The sequence below is a fragment of the Pleurodeles waltl genome, chromosome 5 (assembly GCF_031143425.1).
Source record: "Pleurodeles waltl isolate 20211129_DDA chromosome 5, aPleWal1.hap1.20221129, whole genome shotgun sequence".
NCBI classification, from domain to species: domain Eukaryota; kingdom Metazoa; phylum Chordata; class Amphibia; order Caudata; family Salamandridae; genus Pleurodeles; species Pleurodeles waltl.
Window position 1 is genome coordinate 541,331,485 of NC_090444.1, and position 27,044 is coordinate 541,358,528.

Consider the following 27,044-nt stretch of genomic DNA (forward strand, 5'->3'; position numbering starts at 1 on the left):
CCTATACAAATCTTTATTGTAGCCAATTTCCTTCTACAATATGCACTTTGTTATAAGACCACTATATTTTATCTGAACAGTTTTCCACACACCGTGCTCAAATCATGTCATGGTTTCTGTTATCACCAACAAAAGTATGTGTATTCAAAATTTAATGTCACTTCATTCACTTTAGGCAAGTGCACTTCTGAATGTAATTTTGTTTTGTGGCCCAGTGTCATCATTTCAGACCTGATTGTTGCTCTCTAGGAAAAAATAAACAGGTCCCTCAAAAAATCCTGTTGGTGACTATTCTCTACTGAGAAGCAATTGCAAAGGCAGTTGACAGTTTGATACTTTGATATCAGCCCCAATGCACTTCCATGAAGATGGTCACTAGTCAAAGTGCATTTTGGCTGTTCAATTATTTCTTACATGAGGATTACATTCCCAAAGCTGTTAAGTGTATTTAGCTAACCTGGACATCAATATACGTTTAGAATATTATTAAGTAAGTTGTTCCCCTGAATCTTCTATGAAATAAAATCATGATTTTTCCTGACTACCACAGACAGAATTCGGACAGTTAGTGAGCAGAGCAGACAATAGGAAGTGCTAATGTTGAACAGTTTGACATACCTTGCTACAGAGTTACAAAAATATCAGTCATGGCCACAAAAAAGAGAAAATATATGTTTAACATACATGAATATGTTTGCTGATTTGCATCAAAACTTGTATCATAAAGAATGATATGTTATTTGTCATATCAATTAAACCTTTAAACCTATAAGTGACTGATTGGCATCCTTTATCTGTTTTGCAGGTGGGGATAAAATTGCTCTTCTATAATGCAGCGATAACACCTATCAAATGTACAGAGTCAAGAAATGAGATTAGCTTACTACACCAACATTTTAGCTAAGCCACTATGGGATGTGGTGGAATGCTGTGCCAATTGTCCATTGCTGTTACTTTCTATTGCACATTTTGTCAATAGGTCATTTGATACAAGCTATGGCCACTTTACAAAAGGAATGAGGTCAACTATAGGAGATGCCTGTAAGGAACCCACAGCACTCCAGCTTCTGTACCATGCTGATGGAAACCTCAATTTTGATCTCAAAGTGGCTTGATCTTTTGCATTGCAGCAGTATTTTCTGTTGCTGTCATAATAGCACATTTTCTGAATGAAAGATGAGGGCAACAAGACTTCTTTGGACGTTGCTTACAACCTGTTAACACTTGAGAGTACTTTTTTAAACAAACAACATTCATAAGGAACCTACTAGGAAAGACTGGTGTATTAATCTAAGCACTCCACAGTCTGCTTCGGCCTCTGGAACCATCTGCTCCTGACCCAAGCAGTTTTCTTTAAGTTCTTCATGGCCAGCATATGTCAAGCCAATGTTTGGATGCAAACAATTCATCAGACATTATTTGAGAGAAATGATCTACGTGAATAGTTCTATGTGTAAGGTTATTCAGAGGTACCATCCTCCACTACACATCAGGCAGGCCTCTCTTGTTCTGTCTAATTTCTGAACAGTGTCTTACTGTCAAGGTTCGCCTCAACACTTGAACATTTCTTATATGGTTTCAGAAAGGTATTCCTTTTGGACAAATAGTCCTATTTTTATGTAAATTACAGATTCATTGTTAGTTGTAGTTAGTACATACATTCTTATTATTCTTAGTAGTTTCATTTCTGTACATTATATAATTGATATCTTATCTGTTTGCATTGTTTTGTTGCTTTGTATGTCCCTTATCACTTCCTGTAGGTTGAAGTCTTAGCATTACATAAGCAGGTTGAATTACTGCATGCTTGCAAAACCCTATATCTACTCTATCATAAGATACATGTCTGTGCATTATAAATAATTAAATATATGTTAAAGTGTTAGCACCAAATGTTATTTAATAATATCACATTAAAGTTATTATTGTAAAGCCATTTCTGGAAATGTCTGAGTATCTACTTGGCTTTAAGTCAGATCTGTGCACTCCCTTGTGGAGGAAACCAAATCTTACCTTGTATAAAACCATACTGAGTGACATAACCAAACTGTAAATTATGGTGGGTTAAAGGACATCCCTGTTTTAATTGAATATGATTTGCTACAGCAAACTTGATTATTTAGCTACCTTAGGCTTCAGGAGTTTTTAAATCAATGATTAAGGAATCTATGAAAGGAAAGGTTATCTAGCAACATTCATTTAGAACTAAATTGCAAAAAGGATATTTTGGTGATCCATATGAATATTAAATGAGCTGTGACTAATAATGATGATGACATACTGAACAATATTTGAAAGAGAAGGGATTGAAACTGGTCTTGGTGAGTGGGAATTTCTTACCGGGGATTAGCAATGCGTTCCTCCAAGGTCTTTTCTATGGTATATGCAATTATACTTTTTGCTTTGACCACTTCACCCGAACAATTAGGTAAAATATTTTCTAATTTAAGTAAAAAATACACACAATGTATTAAAAATATACACTACGTATGTTGATTGAAGGTAAGTGGGAATACCCATTCTTGTGGTGCAGTGGTTTAATGTTATTCTGCACCTGTTTTTTTGATGACACAAGTGTTCCATGTAGCAAGGAACATGATTCAAATATAAAAATGGCTCACCCTGAGAGTTGTGCAAACTGCAACAACAGAAGAGATGCTCTAACTTGGGATATGATGGTCTGATCCTGTTTTTGCTGGGAATTACTTACTTTTAGTAACACAGCTGGCTACTGAATTCCAGAAGTAAGCCAACAAAACTAGAGCATGCATTAGCATAACCTCTATGAAACGGGCCGTGGGTATTTTATGAGCAGTGGTTGCCAGATCATTGATCATCATCTTACAGAGCCCTTCTATACGGGCTAATGAACATGGCTGCATTATCACATTATAAAACATTGGGAAGGATTGATATACTATTTCAGAAATCACAAGTACAAATACAGTGCTGTGCCTATATCACTGACATCATTATAGATCAACCTGCATCAGACCAAGGACCTCATTACCTACAGGAGACTTCTCAGGACATGGCTGTTGAGCAGTAACAGCACCCTCCCCTCCATCCTCCTCCCCCCCTCAGCACCTTGAGACCCTCAAGAGTGAGTAGTGCGCTTTACAAATTCCTTGATTGATTGATTGATTGATTGATAGATAAAGATCTTAAAAGAGATTCAGATTTATTCTGTAACTGCTCCAAGGTTGCCAACTCATTAATTTATTTACCTCCTTAACTTCCTATAATATGTGATAAATAATGTATTTTGGCCATGACTATGGACCTTATTTAGCGCTTGGTGGGTGGGATACTCCATCACAAACCTGGGGGATGGCCTGCCCACTGTGTGTACAAGTGCATTTTAGCCTATTGCACAAGTAATAAGGTGGACAGGATATCAATCATGTCTTGATGGAGTATCTTGTCCACTAAACTGTAAAAAGAACTCTATGTGTTCTGTACTTTCCTGTGTTTTCTTTTCATTGTCTCTACTAGGAAGTACAAATTAAGAAGAAACATTGAGTTGAAGTAGGCTGATGTTTGGGAATTGTGGGGTACAAAGACAACTTTAGAAATTCTTTAGGTCACCTCTTGGCTAGAAGAACTTTTTCTGGGAGTAGTTGTGTCTACAGCAGATTTAGGTGTGACTACCCTATGCATTTTCAGGAGAAGGACATGTTTATTTAGCGAGAAACTTCTTTGTGAATCATTAGAAAATTCTACTTTTAAAAAAGGGACCACACCTAAGATTGCAGATAGGCACATCTATGGTTAGAAAAAGCTTTATGAATTGGCTATGTCAAGATTTTTGATAAAAATATTCTTTAAAGTAAATATTCACAAGTGTTTGCCTTAGTTCAAGTAAATGTTATATAATCCCACTGTCTTTTCCACTTAATGTATCTCAATGTTTTAAATGCTTATTTGTATTGTGTGTCCCCTAAGGTATTTTTCATAGACACTGGATAATGGAAATGTATGTCATTCTGGAGTCAGTGAATGCTCCAATAGTTTTTGCTTTAATACTGTTGTTTAAAATTTGTCTATTCTGGATGTTCATTAAGGTAAGGTATATTTATATATGACTAGATGTATTTGTATATTTATTGAACTATTCATGTTTTCTCACAACCACATGTAGAATTTATATATTGTACGAGCAAGCTTTTTACATATTTGTTGAATGCCTGTCGCCAGATGTTGGACCTGGCCCTTTTTGCAGGGTCATCCCCAATCTATTTGCCTCCTTCCTCCTATTTTTCCCGACCTGTTTTTGTTGGCCTTTGAACTCTGAGCACTTTACCACTGCTATCCAGTGCTAAAGTGCATATGCTCTCTGTGTAAATTGTACTGTTAATTGGTTTATCCATGATTGGCATATTTGATTTACTGGTAAGTCCTGAGTAAAGTGCACTAAAGGTGCCCAGGGCCTGTAAATCAACTGCTACTAGTGGGCCTGCAGCACTATTTGTGCCACCCACATCAGTAGCCCTGTAATCATGTCCCAGACCTGCCATTGCAGTGTCTGTGTGTGCAGTTTTAAACTGTAAATTCGACTTGGCAAGTGTACCCACTTGCCAGGCCTAACCCTTCCCTTTTCCTACATATAAGACACCCCTAAGGTAGGTCCTTGGTAGCCCCATGGGCAGGGTGCAGTGTATGGTTAAGGTAGGACATATGCTATTGTGTTTTATATGTCCAGACAGTGAAATACAGCCAAATTCGTTTTTCACTGTTGCAAGGCCTGTATGTGCAGTTTCACTGCCAATTCGACTTGGCATTTAAAAGTACTTGGCAAGCCTAAAACTCCCCTTTTTCTACATATAAAACACCCCTAGGGTATGCCCTCGGTAGCCCATATGGTAGGGTGCTGTGTAGGCAAAAGGCAGGACATGTATTTATGTGGTTTACATTTCCTTGTAGTGTAAAACTCCTAAATTCATTTTTACACTGCTGTAAGGCCTGCTCCCTTCACAGGCTAGCATTGGGGCTGCCCTCATACACTGTTTGAGTGGTAGCTGCTGATCTGAAAGGAGTAGGAAGGTCATATTTAGTATGGCCAGAATGGTGATTTAAAATCCTGCTGACTGGTGAAGTTGGATTTAATATTGCTATTTTAGAAATGCCACTTTTAGAAAGTGAGCATTTCTCTGCACTTAAAACTTTCTGTGCCTTACAATCCATATCTGGCTGGGTTTAGTTGACAGCTCCTTGTACATTCACTCAGACACACCCCAAACACAGGATACTCAGCCTCAATTTCATACATCAACATTTTGAATGGGTCTTCCTGGGCTGGGAGGGTGGCCTGCCTTCACACAAAGGGCTACCACAGTCCCTACTGGGACCCTGGCAGACAGGGTTGAACTGAAAGGGGACCTATTGCACGTCTAAGCCACTCTTTGAAGTCTCCCCCACTTCAAAGACACTTCTTGGGGTAGACACTCTACCTCACAGACACTTCCTAGAGAAGAAACCTGTAACCAGAACCTGCATACTGCCAAGAAGAACTGCCTGGCTGCCCAGAGGACTCACCTGACTGCTTTCTGTTAAGGACTGCTGCCTTGCTGTTGCCCTGCTGCCTTGCTGCTCTCTGGTTGAGGTGAAGAAGTGCTCTCCAAGGGCTTGGATAGAGCTTGCCTCCTGTTCCCTGAAGTCTCAGGACCAAAAATACTTCATCTCTTCAAGAAGGACTCCTTGTGCAGTGAAATTCAAGGCACTGCCTGCCAGAAATGACACACAGCCTGCCCTGTGATGAAAATGTCACTGCACGCCAAACCGGAATGACGCAGCCCGACTTCGCAATGAGATGATCGATGCAGCGCCAGCGTAGCGACTGGAAATTCAACGCACCGCCCATTGGATCAATGCACAGCCAATCCGGAACGACGCAGCCCGACTTCCAGAGAGGAATCAACGCAGCACCTGCCATGCAGTTGAAAATTAAACGCCCACCGGATCGATGCAGCTCCTGTGACATCGTCCTGCCAGCGCAGGAAATCCTGCAACCCGAAGAGGATCCATGACCAAGCACCGAAAATCGACACAGCCGTCCCTGTGTGAAAACTAAACGACACATCGTCGTGTGCGCCCCGAGAAATCAACGCACACACCCTTTGTTTCCACGCATCTCCTCCTCTGTGGTTCTTTGCAGAGATTGTTCATGTGAACCAGGTACTTTGTGCTTGAAAGAGACTTTGTTTGTTTTTAAAAGACTTAAGATACTTTGGCCCTCAATCCGACCCTGGCGGTCAAAGACCGCCAGGGCCGCGGGCAACGGAAGCACCGCCAACAGGCTGGCGGTGCTTCATTGCCCATTCTGACCGCGGCGGTAAAGCCGCCGTCAGAAAAGGGGATCCGGCGGTTTCCCGCCGGATTTCCTCTGGCTCGGCTGAACCTCCATGGCGGTGCTGCAAGCAGTGCCGCCATGAGGATTCCGACCCCCTTCCCGCCAGCCTGTTTCTGGCGGTTTTTACCGCCAGGAACAGGATGGCGGGAACGGGTGTCGTGGGGCCCCCTAACAGGGCCCCAGCATGATTTTGACTGTCTGCATAGCAGACAGTGAAAATCGCGACGGGTGCGACTGCACCCGTCGCACACCTGCAACACCGCCGGCTCCATTCGGAGCCGGCTTCTGTGTTGCAGGCCCTTTCCCGCTGGGCCGGCGGGCGCTCCCTTGGTGGGCGCCCGCCGGCCCAGCGGGAAAGTCAGAATGGCCCCCGCGGTCTTTTGACCGCGGGGCGGCCATTTGGCGGTTCCCGCCAGGCGGGCGGCGACCGCTGCCCGCCTGGGTCAGAATGACCCTCTTTATATCACTTTTCAGTGATATCTCAAATTATACTTATTGCATTTTAATCGTTTTGACCTGCATCTTATCAGATAAATATTATGGTGGTCATTACAACCCTGGTGGTCGGTGTTAAAGCGGCGGTAAGACTGCCAACAGGCCGGCGGTTAAAAAATAGCAATTACGACCATGGCAGAAACCGCCAACAGACAGCCACTTTAACACTCCTACCGCCACGGCGGTACAAACAAACAGCGCGGCGGTCACCGCCAACAGACAGGCGGGAGACAATGTACCGCCCACACTATTATGGCAGGCCAATCCGCCACCTTTTCCGGGGTGGATTCACCGCGGATAAAAACACGGCGGAAACAGGAATCCCGAAGGGAAAACGCTCACCTCTACACACCCCACGAGGAACGAGGACGCCACGGACCCGGAACTCCAAATTCTACCTGCAATAGTCTTCCTGCTCCTCTACCAGGAGCACCAACGCCGGCGGCGAAGACCACGGTGAGTACTGCACCTACGACACAGGGGAGGGGGGAGGCAAAAAACAGGGACACACACACGCAACACCCCCACCCCCACCCTCACCCATTACAACACACACACTAATGCATATCAATACATTACAGTTACACCCCCAACCCCCCCCTCGGAAGAATGCAAAGACAATAGAAAATGAGTGTAAACATTGTAATATATTCAAATCAAGTAGGCAGAAATATATATATATACACCATTTACAAAATATATACCAAGCATAGCAGTCCAGGTTGTGCACTAAGAAAGTCTGTGGAACACTGGGACCACATGGTATGGGCGAGGCCCACACAAGATCCCCGACCATGACGGAGAGAACACTGAAGGGGCATCAGAGAGCAACTAAACAGGCACCTCAGGGGGAGGGGAAGGGGGGGCACCTCAGCTGCTTGAGTGCACAACGCCAAATCCACGAGGGGGCCACATGCCAACTGTTCCATCCTGGGGAGTGCAAAGCCACAGTCTCACAAGTCTCTACAGTGGGTGGGTTGCCCACTGCCATATCCTGGGGAGTACAAAGCCAGTCTCTCAAGTCTCTACAGTGGGTGGGTTGCCCACTGTTCCATCCTGGGGAGTGCAAAGCCACAGTCTCACAAGTCTGTACAGTGGGTGGGTTGCCCACTGTTCCATCCTGGGGAGTGCAAAGCCACAGTCTCTCAAGTCTCTACAGTGGGTGGGTTGCCCACTGTTCAATCCTGGGGAGTGCAAAGCCACAGTCTCACAAGTGGATGACAGTCTCCACTGGATCTGGAGGGGGCATCGTGCCCAGAGTGCTTCATCCTGCTAAGGACAGAGGTGGTGGATGACAGTCTCCACTGGTTCTGGAGGGGGCATGGTGCCCAGAGTGCTTCATCCTGCTAAGGACAGAGGTAGTGGATGACAGTCTCCACTGGTTCTGGAGGGGGCATGGTGCCCAGAGTGCTTCATCCTGCTAAGGATAGAGGTAGTGGATGGATCTCTCCACTGGTTCTGGAGGGGGCATGGTGCCCAGAGTGCTTCATCCTGCTAAGGACAGAGGTAGTGGATGCATCTCTCCACTAGTTCTGGAGGGGGCATGGTGCCCAGAGTGCTTCATCCTGCTAAGAACAGAGGTAGTGGATGCATCTCTCCACTGGTTCTGGAGGGGGCATGGTGCCCAGAGTGCTTCATCCTGCTAAGGACAGAGGTAGTGGATGACAGTCTCCACCGGTTCTGGAGGGGGCAGGGTGCCCAGAGTGCATCGTTCACCCCGTGACGGACTCAGTTGCGTCAGTGCCCCTGCCGCTCATGGGCTAGAGGTGCTTGAGGCGGCAGTGCCCTGTTCAGCGGTGCTTGAGATGGCGGTGCCCTGTTCAGCGGTGCTTGAGACGGGGGTGCCCTGTGCAGCGGTGCTTGAGACGGCTGTGCCCTGTTCCTCGGTGCTTGAGATGGCGGTGCCCTGTTCAGCGGTGCTTGAGACGGCGGTGCCCTGTGCAGCGGTGCTTGAGACGGCGGTGCCCTGTTCAGCGGTGCTTGAGACGGCGGTGCCCTGTTCAGCGGTGCTTGAGACGGCGGTGCCCTGTGCAGCGGTGCTTGAGACGGCGGTGCCCTGTTCATCTGTGCTTGAGACGGCGGTGCCCTGTTCAGCGGTGCTTGAGACGGCAGTGCCCTGTGCAGCGGTGCTTGTGACGGCAGTGCCCTGTTCAGCGGTGCTTGAGATGGTGGTGCCCTGTTCAGCGGTGCTTGAGATGGTGGTCTCCATTGCAGGGTCTCAGCTGCTGGCGGTCCTTCATGGCCCAGCGGGGCTTTTGCTGGTGGTCCTTCATGGCCCAGCGGGGATTTTGCTGGCGGTCCTTCATGGCCCAGCGGGGCTTTTGCTGGCGGTGGCCTCCTGGCCAGGTGGGCTGATGCTGGTGGTGGCCTCCTGGGCAGGTGGGCTGGTGCTGGCCTCCTGGGCAGCTGGGCTGATGCTGGTGGTGGCCTCCTGGGCAGCTGAGCTGATGCTGGCGGTGGCCTCCTGGGCATCGGGGATGATGGCGGTCTTCTCCGCCGTGCTGCTCTTCCCAGACTTGCCGGGTTTTTTTGTGGCCCTTCCCCACCTTGGAAGGTGTCACAGCTGACTCCACCACAACGGGACCCCTGGGAGCAGCTTTGGTGGCTGGAGTCTTCCCCCTCTCCCGCCGGGCACTGGCCAACTTCTGATGCTTCACAGGTGGGGGACTGTCTGTGCTGTGGCTCCGTGCCACACTGGCTGCCCTGGTGGCCGGTGCACTCCATATTCCGGTGACTACAGGCACCACTGGTCCCGGAGATGTTGTGGCTGAGGTGCTAGTTCGGGACCTATGAGACGGACGGGGTGGGGGAGGTGTGGGAAAGAGGTCAAGGTTGGACAGGAAAAGTTTTTTGGACACACTGGGACGGGTGGCTGGAGAGGGTTTGGGAGTGGAGGAAGAGGTGGTGGTTGTAGGAGGTGTATGTTTGGTGACTTTGGGTGAAGGTGCATGCACTGGAGGCTGTCGTGAGGTGGATGACTGTTGGGTAGGTGTGTGCCTGCATTTGTGTATTATGGGAGGGGGCGTCACAGATACACTGGGAGAGGACACAGGGGACGTGTGAATGGTAGAGGGGGTGATGACTGCACGTGAGCTGGGTGTGGGTGTGGGTGTGCTGGAGAGGGACGTAGTGGCTGTAGAGGTAGTGCATGCAGGTGTGAGTGTAGACGAGACTGGGAGGGATGAGGGAGACGAGGAGGAGGGGGACACAGTGGAGGCAGTGGATGATGGTGTGTCTGCATGTGTGTGATGCTTGCGTGAGGGTCGGTGGGATGTGTGGTGCTTATGTTTGCGTGAGCTTCCCTTGGGTGTTGAGGTGTGTGCATGTTGGTCTGTAGGTGTGCTTGGGATAGGCTGTGGTACAGGGGATTGGGTCAGGGTGGAGGAAGTTGGAGGGGGGAGGCTAGAGACGGGGACAATGGCTGCCATCAGTGCTGAGGCCAGAGTCTGAAAAGCTCGGAGAAGGGCCGCCTGACCAGAATGAATGCCCTCCAGGAATGCATTGGTTTGTGCCTCTCTACACCCTGGATGGCATTCAAAATGGTAGACTGCCCAACAGTGACCTCCTCACTGAGGGCAGCAGGGGTGACTGGGGCAGGGCCTGAGGTGCCTGGGATGAAGGTGATGCCCACCCTCCTGGGTGAGCGGGCACGGGGCAAAGGCTGAGGGGCTGCTGGGAGGGCGGTGCTGGTAGGGGGGGTGGAGGCTGTACCTGTAGATGCGGGGGGCACAGATGTTGCTGCCACCACAAGGGAGCTCCCATCAGAGGATGAGTCCCTGTCACTGGTGTCAGCTCCTGTCCCTGCCGTGGAGCTCCCCTCGCCCCCCGTCCCACTAGTGAATTCAGACTCCGTAGTGTCCCCCTCCAGGGCCATGTGGGATGCAACTCCCTCATGCTCCGGTGCCACTGCTCCTCCGCCTGATGATGCTAATGCACACAAGTACAGGGAGACCACAAAAAGGGGGGAAGACAGAAGAAAGACATGTTGAGTGCATGCATTACCGCTACCGTTGGCAGACACGACAGACACAGAAGCCCCCTGCACTACGCCGCACTCTTGGGCTCCACTGTTCAATTCCTGGGAAATGGCCTACAAGGCTATGGACGATATCTGCACACATAGATGACACAGGGGCATGACTAGGTGTACTTGGCACTCTACAGAGGTGGGCTGGGGTGCCACATGGCCTGCCTTACGGAGGGGCCTTGCCTACGGAACTCACCCTGGCCTAGGGAAACCCACAGCCCACCTCCCCCACCCAGACACCTCCACTGTGCGCAAAGTCAGCAGAATGAGAGTGTACTCACCCCCTTGTGGCTGCTGTGAAGCCCTCAAATGCCCATCCGGCTCCGGGTAGGCCACCGCCAGGATCCTGAACATCAGGGGGGTCATGGTGTGATGGGCACTCCTCACACGTTGGGAGGCCATCCCCAGCTGAGCCACCGCCGTCTTCTTGCTCCAGCGGCGAATGTCCTCCCATCTTTTCCGGCAGTGGGTGCTCCGTCTGTGGTAGACCCCCAGGGTCTGGACGTCCTTGGCGATGGCACGCCAAATATCTTTTTTCTGGTGGGCGCTGACCTACATGAAATGTACAGGGGAAAAAGAGAAGTTATTACCAACTGCACTGTCAAAGTGATTGTCCCCCATCCCTAACCTTGCCATGTGGCACATGCATTCACCGTCTTTCATGCACACAGCACTCTCCCCCCTTCCTTCTTACATCCAGCCCTCTCCACACAGGCATAGCCCATACAACATGCTCCCTGTGTACTTACCTGTTTGTCTGGAGGACCGTAGAGTAGCGTGTACTGGGGGAGGACCCCATCCACGAGCTTCTCCAACTCCTCCGATGTGAAGGCAGGGGCCCTTTCCTCAGACACTCGAGCCATTGTCTCTTCCAGACCGAGGTCACAGCAGCACTTGCAGTGTAGGTCCTCTCCTGTCGAAGATCAGGTATTGAGTGATTGAACACATAGAAAATAGTGGTCACGTCCGCGGCGGTGCGTACCGTCACCGCCGGCGTACATCGTCATTGGCTCCTGGGACCCATAGGGTCCAATGATAACCAATGCAGCATTGCGCCGTGGTCTTCGACCGCCTACTGCGACGGTTTACAACGCCAGTGCAGTTACCTCACATCCCATTCTCCCACTTTACAGGTCAGGCAGCCGCCATTTCAGGGGCCCACATGGCTTCATTTCCAACTGCGTCACACATACCTAGGCCTAGACTCAACACACATACAGGCCACATTTTGTGTATGTTTGGTGTTCTGGGTAAACTGTGGGTACGTACCTCTGAGTTGTTTGACTCTGTGCTCGCTGTTGTCCTTCATAGGCACCATCCGCTGGGACATGTGAGGAGATGGCGGCATCCTCCGGTGTACCGACCGTTGGTGGACCTGTCGACAATGGAGGAGCGACATTTGATTATCACATACAGGCTTGACCGTGCCACAATCCAGGAACTGTGTACCCAGTTGGAGCCAGACCTCATGTCAGCAATCCGCCATCCCACAGGAATCCCCCCTCAAGTGCAGGTGCTGTCAGTGCTCCATTTCCTTGCAAGTGGGTCTTTTCAAATAACAGTGGCTATAGCATCAGGGATGTCCCAGCCTATGTTTTCCAACGTATTGTCCAGAGTGTTGTCTGCCCTTCTGAAACACATGCGGAGCTACATCGTTTTCCCTCAGGTGGAGGATTTGACTACAGTGAAAGGGGATTTCTATGCCCTGGGACACATCCCCAACATCATAGGTGCCATTGATGGGACCCATGTGGCTTTGGTCCCCCCCCACAGGAGTGAACAGGTGTACAGAAACCGGAAGAGTTATCATTCTATGAATGTACAGATGGTATGTTTGGCAGACCAGTACATCTCCCATGTGAATGCCAAGTTCCCTGGCTCAGTGCATGACGCCTACATCCTGCGGAATAGCAGCATCCCTTATGTGATGGGTCAAATCCAGAGGCACCGTGTGTGGCTATTAGGTGAGCACCTGGAGGCAAGTCAGTGGGAATGATTGTCTGGGTCTGGGGATATCCCTCCAGGTTAGTGCGTGTCTAACAGTTGTCCCTCACCATTTACAGGTGACTCTGGTTACCCCAACCTGTCATGGCTACTGACCCGAGTGAGGAATCCCAGGACAAGGGCAGAGGAACACTACAATGAGGCCCATGGGCGAACTAGGAGGGTGATTGAACGGACCTTCGGCCTCCTGAAGGCCAGGTTCAGGTGCCTCCATATGACAGGTGGATCCCTATTCTACTCACCAAAGAAGGTGTGCCAGAACATCGTGGCCTGCTGTATGCTTCATAACTTGGCTTTGCGATGACAGGTGCCTTTTCTGCAGGAGGATGGTCCAGACGGCGGTGTTGTTGCAGCTGTGGAGCCTGTGGACAGTGAAGACGAGGAAGCAGAGGAAGAAGACATGAACAACAGGGACTCAGTGATCCAGCAATATTTCCATTGAGACACAGGTAAGAGTACAGACCTGCCTACTACATGTACTTTAACACTACTACCTCTCTACTGTGTGTCGTTTTCACCCAGTGTATGGTCACTGAGTTGTCACTTTCCCTTACAATTTCACAGATGTGGGTCCCACTGTGTGACATCTGCTTAGATTCCTCAGGGACTAGAGCTGTGTGACATAGGTATGTTGACATTACAATTGAAGGAGCATTTTGTCACTGTAATTGCTAATACACTATTGTGAGAAAACAGGGCTGATTGCAGAGGCCCCCTAACTTTTTGCCCCCATTTTCCACTTTTTGCTGGTGTTTTCCTGACTCTGATGGTGCCCTGGGTACTGCTAACCAGTCCCAGGGCCTGTGCTCTCTGTAAAATCAATATGCAAATTAGGCTAATTATAATTAGCTAAGTTAACCTACCTATAAGTCCCTGGTATATAGTATGGCATGTAGGTTTAGGGACCAAAGCATAGGTAGTGCACCCATAGGTGCACTGCTGAGGTGCCCAGTGTCATTTTAAAGGCAGGCCTGCCTTGCTGGCTGCTTTTAAATTAAAGTTATATGCAAATTCGACTTTGGAATTAAAAGTAGTTCCAAAGTCTTAAACTACCTTATTTTTACATATAAGTCACCCCTAATGTGTGCCCTATGTGCCCCTAGGGCTGGGTGCCATGTAACTATAAGCAGGGACTTTATAAAAATAGTTTTATAAGCCCTGGTGAGGTAAAAACAGCCAAATTCGTTTTTCCCTCATTGTAGTAAATGGCCTTCATAGGCTAGAATGGGGAGACTTTGTTTTAAATTTTAAAGTCTCCTTAAAAGATGCATACCAAGAATTTGGTATCAAATTAACTGTTGTAATAAATCCCACAACTTCCAGTTGTTGGATTTAATATAACTTGTTCAGGTAAAGAGTTTTAGACTTTACTTAAAAAGTTGCCAATTTCAGCCCTGCATTGTTTTTGCTGCTGTGCTCTGATTGGCCAGCCTGTAGCAGCTTAGCCAAGCTGCCTTGATGAGGTGTGAAGTGGCCTGGCTTCACACAAAGGAATGTGCCTGTGGGAGAGAATCTCCCCTCAGCAGATGGTGAGGCAGGAAGGGGGAGGGCTGCCAAACTGGTCTTCAAAGGCAGAGAAGGACATTTGGAGCAACCAGCAACACCCCCACATCCTGCAACCCCAGACAACTAGGTGCCCCCTTGATTAGATTAGGAGAGGGCAGGAGAGGGGTGTGTTTATGATTTTTAGCCACACCAGTGGGTGGGCTCAGCCAGATGTAACCTCCAAAAATCAGATTCAGCCATGTTGGATTTTTAGAGAATGTTGCCCTCTGGGATGGATTTTTGCCACACTTCCCAGGAAGTGGTCCTCGCAGGGGGAAGGACCCTGCCCCTGATTGGAGAACCAGGACCCCCCTGCTTTTCGCCCAGGAGCAAGGATAAAACTGGCAGACCTTCACCCACACCTCAGTTCCCTACCACATCCAACAAGGAAGAACAATAGAAGAAGAAGGACTGCCCTGCTGGACCCCTGGCCTGCACCTGGAACCTGCACTCAGAAGGACTGCATCAGCTGCACACTTGGGCTTCACCACAAGAAGGACTTTGCCTGGCTTCAACTGGTTCAAGGAGGGACTCCCTTTTTACTACAGGTGAAAAATTGCTAACCAGAGTCCCCTGCACCAACTCCTGAAGAAAGCGACCAGCTGACCACTGCCCAGTGGCCAAAAAGGAGTTTGCGCCAGGTGCATTCTGGGAGTTGTAGTCCGCACCCCCCAAGGACCATCTCAGAACTTCTGGACCCTTGGGGTGAGCTGTGGACCCCAAAAGAACCTTAAAAGGACATCTGGGTGAAGCCCCAGAAGTTTGGAGAAGTTTGGAGAATTTTTGTAAAAAAGCTCCATAGAGGGACCGACCCGCCGCGGCAACTCTAGCCGGCTTGCCTCAACCGCGACCCGGCCTGATTTGCTGGTTCGTCCGGTAAAGAAAAATCTCCGAAAAAGAGACTAAGTCCGAAGGTAAAAAGTTGACCGGGACCTCCCAGCCATCGTATCCGAGAAGGGCTCCATGGACGTCGGATCAAGATCCAGGTTTACCCCGGTCGAAGGATTTTCACCTCGAAAAAACGACTAAGTCCGAAGGTAAAAATCTCCACCGAGGATTCCAGCATCGCGTATCCGGAGAAGGGCTCCAGGAGGTCGGACAGGACTGGCAGGTTCGTCCCGCTGAAGAAAATCTTCAAAATAAAGACTAAGGGGGTTATTCTAACTTTGGAGGAGGTGTTAATCCGTCCCAAAAGTGACGGAAAAGTGACGGATTTACCACCAGCCGTATTACGAGTCCATTATATCCTATGGAACTCGTAATACGGCTGGTGGTATATCCGTCACTTTACCGTCACTTTTGGGACGGATTAACACTCCTTCAAAGTTAGAATAACCCCCTAAGTGTGAAGGTAAACTTTTAACCGAGGCCTCCCGCGACCTGTAGCCGAGCAGGGCTCCATCGCGGTCGGGCTGAAACTTTGACTTTTCCCCAGTCGAGGTGCAACCAGATGACCCGATTGGCGCTTTTTGTTTCTAAGCGCTAGAAAAATAATAATTCTTAAAAAATTCATATCTCCGGTTCCCTTCACCCGATTTTATTCGTTTTGTGTCATTTTAAAGATAAAAATATAAACTATTTTTATAAATTGGTTTTGGATTTTTAAACTGTTTCCTGTGTTATATTTAATTACTGTTTTGTGATATTTGAATGCTTTACACACTGTCTCCTAAGTTAAGCCTTGACGCTCGTTGCCAAGCTACCAAGGGTTGAGCTGGATTTAATTTACTGAGACCTAACTGGACCTAAGTGGAGGTTAGTGGTATGTTGCTAGGTGTAGGTACCTACCTGCCCTTACCAATAACCCATTTTCCAACAACTATTTTGAAATCACAGACAGACTCCAGATTGTTCTGTGCTTTAAGTGTGTTTATTTAAGTGCTCAATATTGGAGGGGGTAGTGAAATGGTGAGGGGTGATGGTGGAGGAATGTCCATAGCAGAGTCCATTCTATTAGTCTCACAGGTGCATTGCCCAAATGGGCATAGGAAGTGGAGCTAGGGCAGTTAAAGTATGGACAGGGTGACAAAGTGGGACAGTAGGATGACAATCAGGGTGGTCTCATTTCTTGGCGGGGGTCTTGTCATTGTGCTCTGTCTTTGTCCTGGATCTCAGGGACCGTTTGCGGGGTGGTTCTCCCTCTGCAGGGGGTGGGGTGCTGGTGTGGTGTCCTGTGGCAGGGCGTCCTGTCCACTAGTGCCGGCGGAGGTGGTGGACAGTTCATCGTCCATGCTAGTGTCAGGGGCCCCTTGTAGTGCCACAGTGTCCCTCCTGGTGTTGAGTACTTCCTTCAGCACCCCTACGATGGTGCCCAGGATAGAGCTGATGGTTCTGAGTTCCTCCCTGAAACCCATATACTGTTCCTCCTGCAACAGCTGGGTCTCCTGAAACTTGGCCAGTACCGTTGCCATCGTCTCCTGGGAGTGGTGGTATGCTCCCGTGATGGAGGAGAGGGCCTCGTGGAGAGTGGGTTCCCTTGGCCTGTTCGCCCCCTGTCGCACAGCAGCCCTCCCAGTTCCCCTGTGTTCCTGGGCCTCCGTCCCCTGGACCGTGTGCCCACTACCACTGCCCCCAGGTCCCTGTTGTTGTTGGGGTGGTGGGTTATACTGGGTTCCCTGTAGTGGTGGACACACTGCTGATTGACGTGTCCTAGGGACGGAGGTATGGGCCCGCTGGGTGGGTGCTGTGCTGGTGTTTCCAGAGGGGGGAAGGTCTGTGGTGGCCTGTGACTGGGTGAGGGGAACCGACTGTCCCGAGGTCCCCGATGGGCCGGGCTGGTCATCTAGATCCAGTTGGACGGAGCTGCTGTCATCACTGTGGGCCTCTTCTGTTGGTGGTGTGGACATGTGTGGACCCTCCTGTCCGGTGACGTTGGGTAGGGGTCCTGCAGTGGTATAAAAGGATGTTTATTACATCTGTGTGTGGCATGGTGTGCAATGGGTGGGTGACCGTGTACCCCAGTGCTTGCATTCCTGTGTGGGATCTTGTGTGATGATGGTTTAGGGGGGTGTATGGGTATGTGCAGTGGTCATGCTTTAGTGATGGGTGTCCATGCTTTGTTGTTGAATGCAGGGCTTGGTGTTGGGATGGGTGGTTTGTGATGTTGGGAACATATGTGAGGAGTTGGGGTGCTGGAGGTGAGGGTCAGGGTGGGGGTATGTGATGGCATGCAGGTAGGGTGGGGGATGTAATAGTTAAGTTTGTCTTACCAGAGTCCATTCCTCCAGCTACTCCTGCAAGGCCCTCAGGATGCAGAATCGTCAAGTCCTGCTCCTCCCATGTTGTTAGTTGTGGGGGAGGAGATGGGGGGCCGCAGCCAGTCCTCTGAAACTCCAAGTGGTGTCATGAGACCACGGGACGCACCTTACCCCGTAGGTCGTTCCACCTCTTCCTGATGTCCTCCCGATTTCTTGGGTGCTGTCCCACTGCGTTGACCCTGTCCACTATTCTTCGCCATAGCTCCATCTTCCTTGCAATTGAGGTGTGCTGCACCTGTGCTCCTAATAGCTGTGGCTCTACCCGGACGATTTCCTCCACCATGACCCTGAGCTCCTCCTCTGAGAACCTGGGGAGTCTTTGCCGTGCCATGGGGTGGTGTAGGTGATGTGTGGGGTGGAGTGTGTGGTGATAAGTGTGCTGATATGTAGTGGTGTGTTGTGTGAAGTGCGTAGAAGTTCTGTGGGTGATGGTGTTGTGTGTCTGTGGATGTTGTTGTTCTTGCTGGTGCTCGCTCTCTGGCCTTCTTTTGGAACTTTTTGTCGTGGGGGTTTGTGGGTGATGTGGGTGGGTGTTTTATATTGTAATGGGTGTGTGGGAGTGGTGTGTGTATGTGTGTCAGGTGTGTGTATTTGGAATTGTCCAATGTGGCTTTGTTTTGTAAGTGTGTGTGTATTTTGAGTGCGGCGGTGTGTACCGCCAATGGAATACCGCTGTTGAAAGACCGCCGCGTGGATTCGTGTGTCGTGATAGTGTGGATGTATTTCTGTTGGCATGACGGTGGAGGTTTTGTTTTCGCCAGTTTATCACTGACTTTTGGTGTGGCGGATTTGTGTGGGTGTCTGAATTTTGGCAGATTCCGACATGTGGGTCATAATAGCTGTGGCAGAATTCCGCAGCCACGGCCGTGTGTTGGCGGTCTTCTGCACGGCAGTAAGCGGCTTTTACCGCCAATGTTATAATGACCGCCTATATATTTTACTAAACAGTGTGTGGTGTATTTTTGTGGTGCTATATGGTGTTCTTGTATAATTTATTGCACAAATACTTTACACATTGCCTTCTAAGTTAAGCCTGACTGCTCAGTGTCAAGCCACCAGAGGGTGGGCACAGGATAATTTGGGTTGTGTGTGACTTACCCTGACTAGATTGAGGGACCTTGCTTGGACAGAGGTCAACCTGACTGCCAACCAAAGACCCCAGTTATAACACCAGGCATTTCATAGTGATATGTTATCCAACTATGTACATTTTTCAGCATTTATTACCAATACGATCCATTATTAAAATGTAGGGGAAGCAGAACAGAGAGATGAGCTGTTTTATTACCATCTTTTCAAGTCATCTGCTATGGTGCCTGAGTGGCATCTAAGTAATATAAAAAGTAATATAGTGTACATATAAGACTATTACAAGTGATTGAAGAGTATGAGAACCACATAGAAGGATGAAGTGAATTCTTTATAAAAGTCTTACTGGACCTCGAGGTGACTTTCAATATCCATCTAACACACATTTCCGGGTAATGCATCCATTACAATTAATGTTTTTCTAAAACATAGAATTGTTCTGATGGTTTGTATGACAACGTATAAGGTGTGAAAGTTTAAACAACAGCATACTGCTTTGTGGCAAATGTAGACCCATTATGATAACGAACAATTCTAATCTGTCAGTCAAGAATCCAAAGAGTCTTGGACTAAACCACTGAGCTGGATAGGCCTCATGCATGATATAGTCTTATCCTATATATTTAATGCTGTTTTTTTCTCGCATGAATGATTAAAGAAAGAGGAAATGTGGTACTTTAAATACCTTACCTACGGCCTTCCCATTTTGCATATTTTGGGCCTTGTAGGGCTAGAAAGGTTATTGTAAATGTTTATTATTTATTTTTAGTGGCTCCACAAGGCCTGTGTCCACGAACAGCCTGCACTGTTGCTTAATGTGGCAGGCAGGAAGAAGGACTGATCCCCACTGCTATACTCAGTCCACATTGTCGGACCTACATGCACCACTGTTCAGCCATAACAGACAGTGATAAAGTTTCTGTTGTGGTGAGGGTCTTTTTGCACATGCTTGAAAGACTCAGCTTCCATTCCCTGGCCCACTCGCATCGCTGTCTGATCTCAGTGGAGTAGAGATAGACGTGTGGAGCGTAGGGGGCCTGTTTCCTGCTCACAGGCCCCATCACACATCTTTCCCTTTCCCATCATGGTCCACACCGCTCATGGCAGAGGGGGGAGCCAAGTGTTGTCTTCCAATCAATGCCAGCCCAGCAAGTACAAGTGACTTGTGGACTGGTACTCCGATGTCGCTATCACCTGCAATAAATTATTACAGGCGAATTGTAAAGTTTTTACCCCCATAAGTGCGTTCTAACTTGACAGCACAGAATAAGATAATAACTGTCAAGACATTAGAGGATGATTTTAATCTGCCGTGCATTAAATATTATTAGAACATTGGAATGTTGGCAGCTCCATTGAAAACAATGGAGTGCTTCGGGCTTTTACTGGCCGGTAAAAGCCTGCATCGCCAACATTCCAATCTTCTTTGTTCACAGCAGCAGCTGTGAACAAAGCCTCACGGAGCCTGAGGGCATTTTAATCCCCTCTGGTTCCGTGAAGCCTTTGTTTTTTTATTTAGGAGAACATTCTGCCCTCTAATGGCAGAATGTTATAATAGCCTTAGAACCCGCCGTAGTGGGCTCTACCGGCTATTAAAGGCCCTCGCCCTTGTTAAAGGCCCTCGCCTTCGGCTCGGCGAGGGCCTTTAACAAGGGAGAGGGTCTTTAATAGCCGGTAGAGCCCTCTACGGCGGCTTCAAAGACTATAAAATTATCGTTGCTTTCTCGCATAGGATTGTAAACCATCGTAGTAAAAAGGTTTGGGGCGTATTATGGTGAATTGTGCCAGAACAAGTCACCATTTTGGACTTGTTTTGTCTAAAGTTCTTGCATTAACCCTTAGAACGTCTGCGTATGAACTTTAGATCCTCAGATACAAAAAACGGCGCTCAGCTCTGCGCTGACTCAGTGCATATGACAGATATATTTATCCAGTTGGAGTAAATTCATGGAGTTTTTGGTTCACTTGTCAAATATTATTACATTTCCTAAATTCTTTTACATTTTCTGTTTGTAGTAATTATAAGTAGAAAGTAGTGACTGTTCCAAATTGAAACCGTTTGTTACAGTGGATTAGAACTAAGAAATATACTAAAATCCTTAATACAGAACATTAGGATGCACACCGCTCATGACATTGCTGTCATTTTCCTTTCAGTAAAAGAGTTTTGATAAAAATAGTTCAGAATTTACGATGACTAAATTAAAGATGCCTTGACATATCTGTTCCTCTTTTCTGTATGGTCTTGATACGTGTTTGTAAAAAATAAAATAAAATAAAAACTCACCCTTAACTGATTGTCCACATGACACAATATATTTTCTGTGCGCCATTCTTGTGTCAATAGTTTAAATGAAAAATATTTTTAAAACTTTTCCCTACTCGCTAGAGGGTTAAATAGGCAAAACAAGCGTTAAATGGTGGCAAAAACAGTAGTTATCAATGAGGTAAGTGGAGCAGTGGTGCCATGAACCATTGGCCTGAATAGGGGCACAGAACCTGATATATGCTGCATATTACTACCTGATCAGTGGTCAGAGGGCCAGGTTTCCTTGTTTGATGTGTAGGTCCCATGTTGCGCTTGCTATGTCACTGAGCAAAACAGAGTTAAACAGAATTTTATCGAAATAATTTTCTGGAGTGACTGGGCACAAGAAAAGGGAGGCACACGCATACATTGCTCTACAAATGGGTTTGACTGAACATCTTGAGGACAGGAGGTGTTAGCTGAAAGCATTACCTTTGTCACCAATTTCTGCTAATACCGTATTAGTGTATTGATGTGAGCCGCTGAACACTTCAGGGCACCAGAAGTATTTTATGGTTTTGACCTTATTCAAGATTCTCTCAGATGTGAATGGATTTTCAGTGACAAATACTATGGGCCCTATTAACTAAGGAAAGCAAGACACAAACGCTGTGGGATAGCGTAACTGGATGGACGGAATGCGGAACCAATCAAACATTCACCCCCAGTCACAGATCTGGGTTTAATCCATCCATTATTTTGCTCACCATGCCACCCCAGTTTGAACCCAGCCATATGCAAATCAGTCTTCACCCTGTTCCTCATGGGAACAGTCCAGCCCGAACTGCTAGGCCAGGTTCTCCCTGGACCGGAAACAAGCATCCTGGGACCGGTTTTGGGGTTTCAACCCTCATCAGCCAGGCTAGCTTGAATCCAGTGGCACAGTGAGCCCGGGACCCACGTCTGGGCATACCCGGCGCACTTAGGGCGGCAAAAGCAAAGCAAAACACAAACGCTGTGGGATAGCGTAACTGGATGGACGGAATGCGGAACCAATCAAACATTCATCCCCAGTCACAGATCTGGGTTTAATCCATCCATTATTTTGCTCTCCATGCCACCCCAGTTTGAACCCAGCCATATGCAAATCAGTCTTCACCCTGTTCCTCATGGGAACAGTCCAGCCCGAACTGCTAGGCCAGGTTCTCCCTGGACCGGAAACAAATATCCTGGGACCGGTTTCAGGGTTTCACCCCTCATCAGCCAGGCTAGCTTGAATCCAGTGGCACAGTGAGCCCGGGACCCACGTCTGGGCTTACCCGGCGCACTTAGGGCGGCAAAAGCAAAGCAAAACACAAACGCTGTGGGATAGCGTAACTGGATGGACGGAATGCGGAACCAATCAAACATTCACCTCCAGTCACAGATCTGGGTTTAATCCATCCATTATTTTGCTCACCATGCCACCCCAGTTTGAACCCAGCCATATGCAAATCAGTCTTCACCCTGTTCTTCATGGGAACAGTCCAGCCTGAACTGCTAGGCCATGTTCTCCCTGGACCGGAAACAAGCATCCTGGGACCGGTTTCGGGGTTTCACCCCTCATCAGCCAGGCTAGCTTGAATCCAGTGGCACAGTGAGCCCGGGACCCACGTCTGGGCATACCCGGCGCACTTAGGGCGGCAAAAGCAAAGCAAAACACAAACGCTGTGGGATAGCGTAACTGGATGGACGGAATGCGGAACCAATCAAACATTCACCCCCAGTCACAGATCTGGGTTTAATCCATCCATTATTTTGCTCACCATGCCACCCCAGTTTGAACCCAGCCATATGCAAATCAGTCTTCACCCTGTTCCTCATGGGAACAGTCCAGCCCGAACTGCTAGGCCAGGTTCTCCCTGGACCGGAAACAAGCATCCTGGGACCGGTTTTGGGGTATCACCCCTCATCAGCCAGGCTAGCTTGAATCCAGTGGCACAGTGAGCCCGGGACCCACGTCTGGGCATACCCGGTGCACTTAGGGCGGCAAAAGCAAAGCAAAAGACAAACGCTGTGGGATTGCTTTGTCGCCCTAAGTGGGAAGGGTATGCCCAGACGTGGGTCCCGTGCTTCCCATGCCACTGGATTCAAGCTAGCCTGGCTGATGAGGGGTCAAACCCCGAAACCGGTCCCAGGATGCTTGTTTCCAGTCCAGGGAAGACCTGGCCTAGCAGTTCGGGCTGGACTGTTCCCATGGGGAGCAGGGTCAAGACTGATTTGCATATGGCTGGGTCCAAACTGGAATGGCATGGGCAGCAAAAAAACGATGGATTTAGGCCCAGATAACTGTACTGGGGGTGAATGTTTGACAATGTTCAGCATTCCGTCCATCACTTGTTGTTTTTGCTTTGTCGCCCTAAGTGGGAAGGGTATGCCCAGACGTGGGTCCTGTGCTTCCCATGCCACTGGATTCAAGCTAGCCTGGCTGATGAGGGGTGAAACCCCGAAACCGGTCCCAGGATGCTTGTTTCCAGTCCAGGGAAGAACTGGCCTAGCAGTTCGGGCTGGACTGTTCCCATGGGGAGCAGGGTCAAAACTGATTTGCATATGGCTGGGTCCAAACTGGAATGGCATGGACAGCAAAAAAACGATGGATTTAGGCCCAGATCACTGTACTGGGGGTGAATGTTTGACAATGTTCAGCATTCCGTCCATCACTTGTTGTTTTTGCTTTGTCGCCCTAAGTGGGAAGGGTATGCCCAGACGTGGGTCCTGTGCTTCCCATGCCACTGGATTCAAGCTAGCCTGGCTGATGAGGGGTGAAACCCCGAAACCGGTCCCAGGATGCTTGTTTCCAGTCCAGGGAAGACCTGGCCTAGCAGTTCGGGCTGGACTGTTCCCATGGGGAGCAGGGTCAAGACTGATTTGCATATGGCTGGGTCCAAACTGGAATGGCATGGGCAGCAAAAAAACGATGGATTTAGGCCCAGATCACTGTACTGGGGGTGAATGTTTGAAAATGTTCAGCATTCAGTCCATCACTTGTTGTTTTTGCTTTGTCGCCCTAAGTGGGAAGGGTATGCCCAGACGTGGGTCCCGTGCTTCCCATGCCACTGGATTCAAGTTAGCCTGGCTGATGAGGGGTGAAACCCCGAAACCGGTCCCAGGATGCTTGTTTCCAGTCCAGGGAAGACCTGGCCTAGCAGTTCGGGCTGGACTGTTCCCATGGGGAGCAGGGTCAAGAATGATTTGCATATGGTTGGGTCCAAACTGGAATGGCATGGGCAGCAAAAAAACGATGGATTTAGGCCCAGATCACTGTACTGTGGGTGGGGGTGATTGTTTGACAATGTTCAGCATTCCCTCCATCACTTGTTGTTTTTGCTTTGTCGCCTATTAACTAAGGGCCTGATTCACAAAGGTAAACTTAGACTTTTACAATTTTTTAGGTATTCACAAACTATGAGTTTATTTTACTAACAGTAATTTTGCGACAGTTGAGCATCTGCAGTCAGGGCGGAGACCTCCGCATATAAGAAAGAAAGAAAGGCCTATCTTTGATGTAAATTCACTATTTTTTTGGTATTCACAAACTATGAGTTTAATTTTACTAACAGTAACTTTACGATTCTTGAAACACTGCAGTCAGTGTAGAAAGATTTGCACACAAAAAGGTAGGACAGGACTAACAGTTTGGGAAAGGCCAGTCAATCCACAGCAATCATGAGTTAGTGGTAATTAAGGCATATTTATGCCGCAATATTAGGCAGCAATTTTAATTTTGGCTTTCATTCGATCTCTAAAAAATACAGGAATGCAAAATACAATTAATTAGCAGTCTGGTTGATTTTTCAAATATAATAAAAAAATTGCAATTGTTCATTATTCACAGGTTGAAATATGATATAAAATGGCGATATTTGTTCACATTTATGCAATAAATTATTTCTTTTGAACTGTGGCCCTTCTTTAATTCCTGCCTCCTTTAACTTGTTTTCATCCACATATCACATGGGCAGATTGCTGAGGTTTCCAGTGTTTAGTTATAACAAACAGCTGATAATACAGAAATAAGCCATTTTTTATTCACTATGATACCTAAAAATAGGTACGATACAGAACAAGCTACAAGCTGGTAGAGTGGATTTTAAAGTCTGAAGATAGTTTCCAAGACAACAATAGAAGGAATGTAGGGGCATATTTACACAAAATCAGAAAAGGCAGTGCCACAAGTCTTTTTGTGGCGCTGCCCTACGTCAATTTAAAAGGGCAGGAATACACTGTATTTACGAGATACTGTGCATTCCTATCGTTTCAGCCCGCACCAGTGCATAATTTGGTGCCTAGTGCCAACATAGACACCCTTGCACCATGGTGCAAGGGTGTCTGCGTTGTTGGTAGGATTGTTGGTCTGTGTTGTTGGAAGGGGCACCTTCCTGCACAAAAACAGTCCACGGAGGCTTTTTCCTCTTTATATTTGTGCTCCAGAAAGAGAAAAACTAGGAGAAATAAAGATATTCAACACATTCCCAGGTTTACACGTCCTTGAGAATCTGGAAATGCATCAAAAGCCATGAGTGTTGCCTGGGAAAACCGACTGCAATGCCCATGGAACACCCCCCTGGTGCAGTGTAAGGCAACGTGGCGACTTGCGCTGCATTGCCTTACACCATATTTACGAGGCCATGAAAAGCCACGCAAACTGACTTTGTGTGGCCTTGTACATGTGTGTCTGCACCCCCAGTGCATCAAAAAAGTGATGCACCGGTGGCGCAAAAGGGCTTATATGTATGCCCTGTAGTTCCCAGTCGTGCTTCTCATTTACAAACAATACCAAAATTACGCTATTTATGGAATGAGACTCTTGGGTCAACAGTGATGTCCATTTATTTTCCACAGCACTTCACGTAAGGCATAGAGGTAGGATGTCTTCCCAACTAGGCAAATATTAATATTTAGATTTTTTCAGAGGCTATTCCACCTTCTACAAATAAAGCTATGTGTAGATAGGTGACACATACTTTTAAAACTACATATCGGCAATTTTTAGAGATTGAACAAGTCTGGATCAGCTGAACAGAAGGCTAAGAATGTCAGTAGAGAAAAATAACATGAAGAACAAAGGACCCTGCAGCAGATGCTTCTTTAGAAATGACCGTAAGGGAAACATTGTTTGATGCATAATGGAAAACACATCAACATCATGTGGAGAAACTCATTAATTCATGGGTTAAGCTTCAAATTAGGTTATTAATGTAAAATGGGCTATCATTGCACACAGAGAGGGGTAGTTTCTTAAGCTACACAAAATCAGTGAACAGAATAGTGTTTCATAATAGCATCATACATGGTCTTGTGCATGGACAATATAGGTAGCATCATTGTATCTATTATGATTCTTTTTCAATTGACAATACAGTAGAGATGTGTTTAAGTTTGTATTAATTATTATTTTTGGTTTAATTTCTTAATGAGAAGTGGTTTAAGAAGCTGTTTTAAATATATTTGCTTGCACGGTTAGTATTTGTCTCACTTGTTCAATTTATTTCTAATGTTACTTTTTAAAGTGTTGAAATTTGCTGACAAAAACATGTTTTGCTGGTATATTTAGAGATTTTTGTACAAAGAAACGTAACTTTACACCACAAAATCCAAACTTCTTCCCTGGAAATTGGGCTACTAGCTGCTCCTATGTAGATTTTTCCATGAGAAATGAATCTAGATGTTATAGTTATGCTTAATTGTATTTCCTATCTTGTTTCTGATCCCCAGTTATTCCTTGGCTTCCCTTTTGGTTTACCAACTCAATGAGTACCACATGCTTTCACTTTCAGCACATAATAGTAGAAGTACAAAATTCACATTCAGTGCATGAGCACTCAATCAGAACAGAGTCTTGCCATCTACAGACCATCCCAGGAACATTGAAAAATTCATAAAAATATGCCCATCCTGCATACCATCATCAATATTATCCTTTGTATTGTGCAGATACATCCGAGTAGGGAATCTACTCACTGACAAGGGTTAACAGTGATTTAGGGCCTG

At 47.5% G+C, this 27,044-nt stretch overlaps 1 protein-coding gene across 3 annotated transcripts in view; it reads left to right on the top strand.

Annotated features, from left to right (window-relative positions):
* The window catches only part of CCDC85A (coiled-coil domain containing 85A), a 926,772-nt gene that overhangs the window by 244,895 nt on the left and 654,833 nt on the right, over positions 1-27,044 (top strand). The window contains exon 4 of one of the 3 annotated variants that reach the window (XR_011203693.1): positions 806-1,935. The exons of 1 other annotated variant lie outside the window; for it this stretch is intronic. Coding sequence is in view for 1 of the 2 variants with exons in the window: in XM_069234367.1 (XP_069090468.1) it covers positions 806-831 (26 nt within the window). In the remaining variant the exon portion in view is untranslated. Of the gene's footprint in view, positions 1-805; positions 2,266-27,044 lie in introns of those variants that run through there. One more of the 3 variants, XM_069234367.1, reaches the window with a different exon arrangement.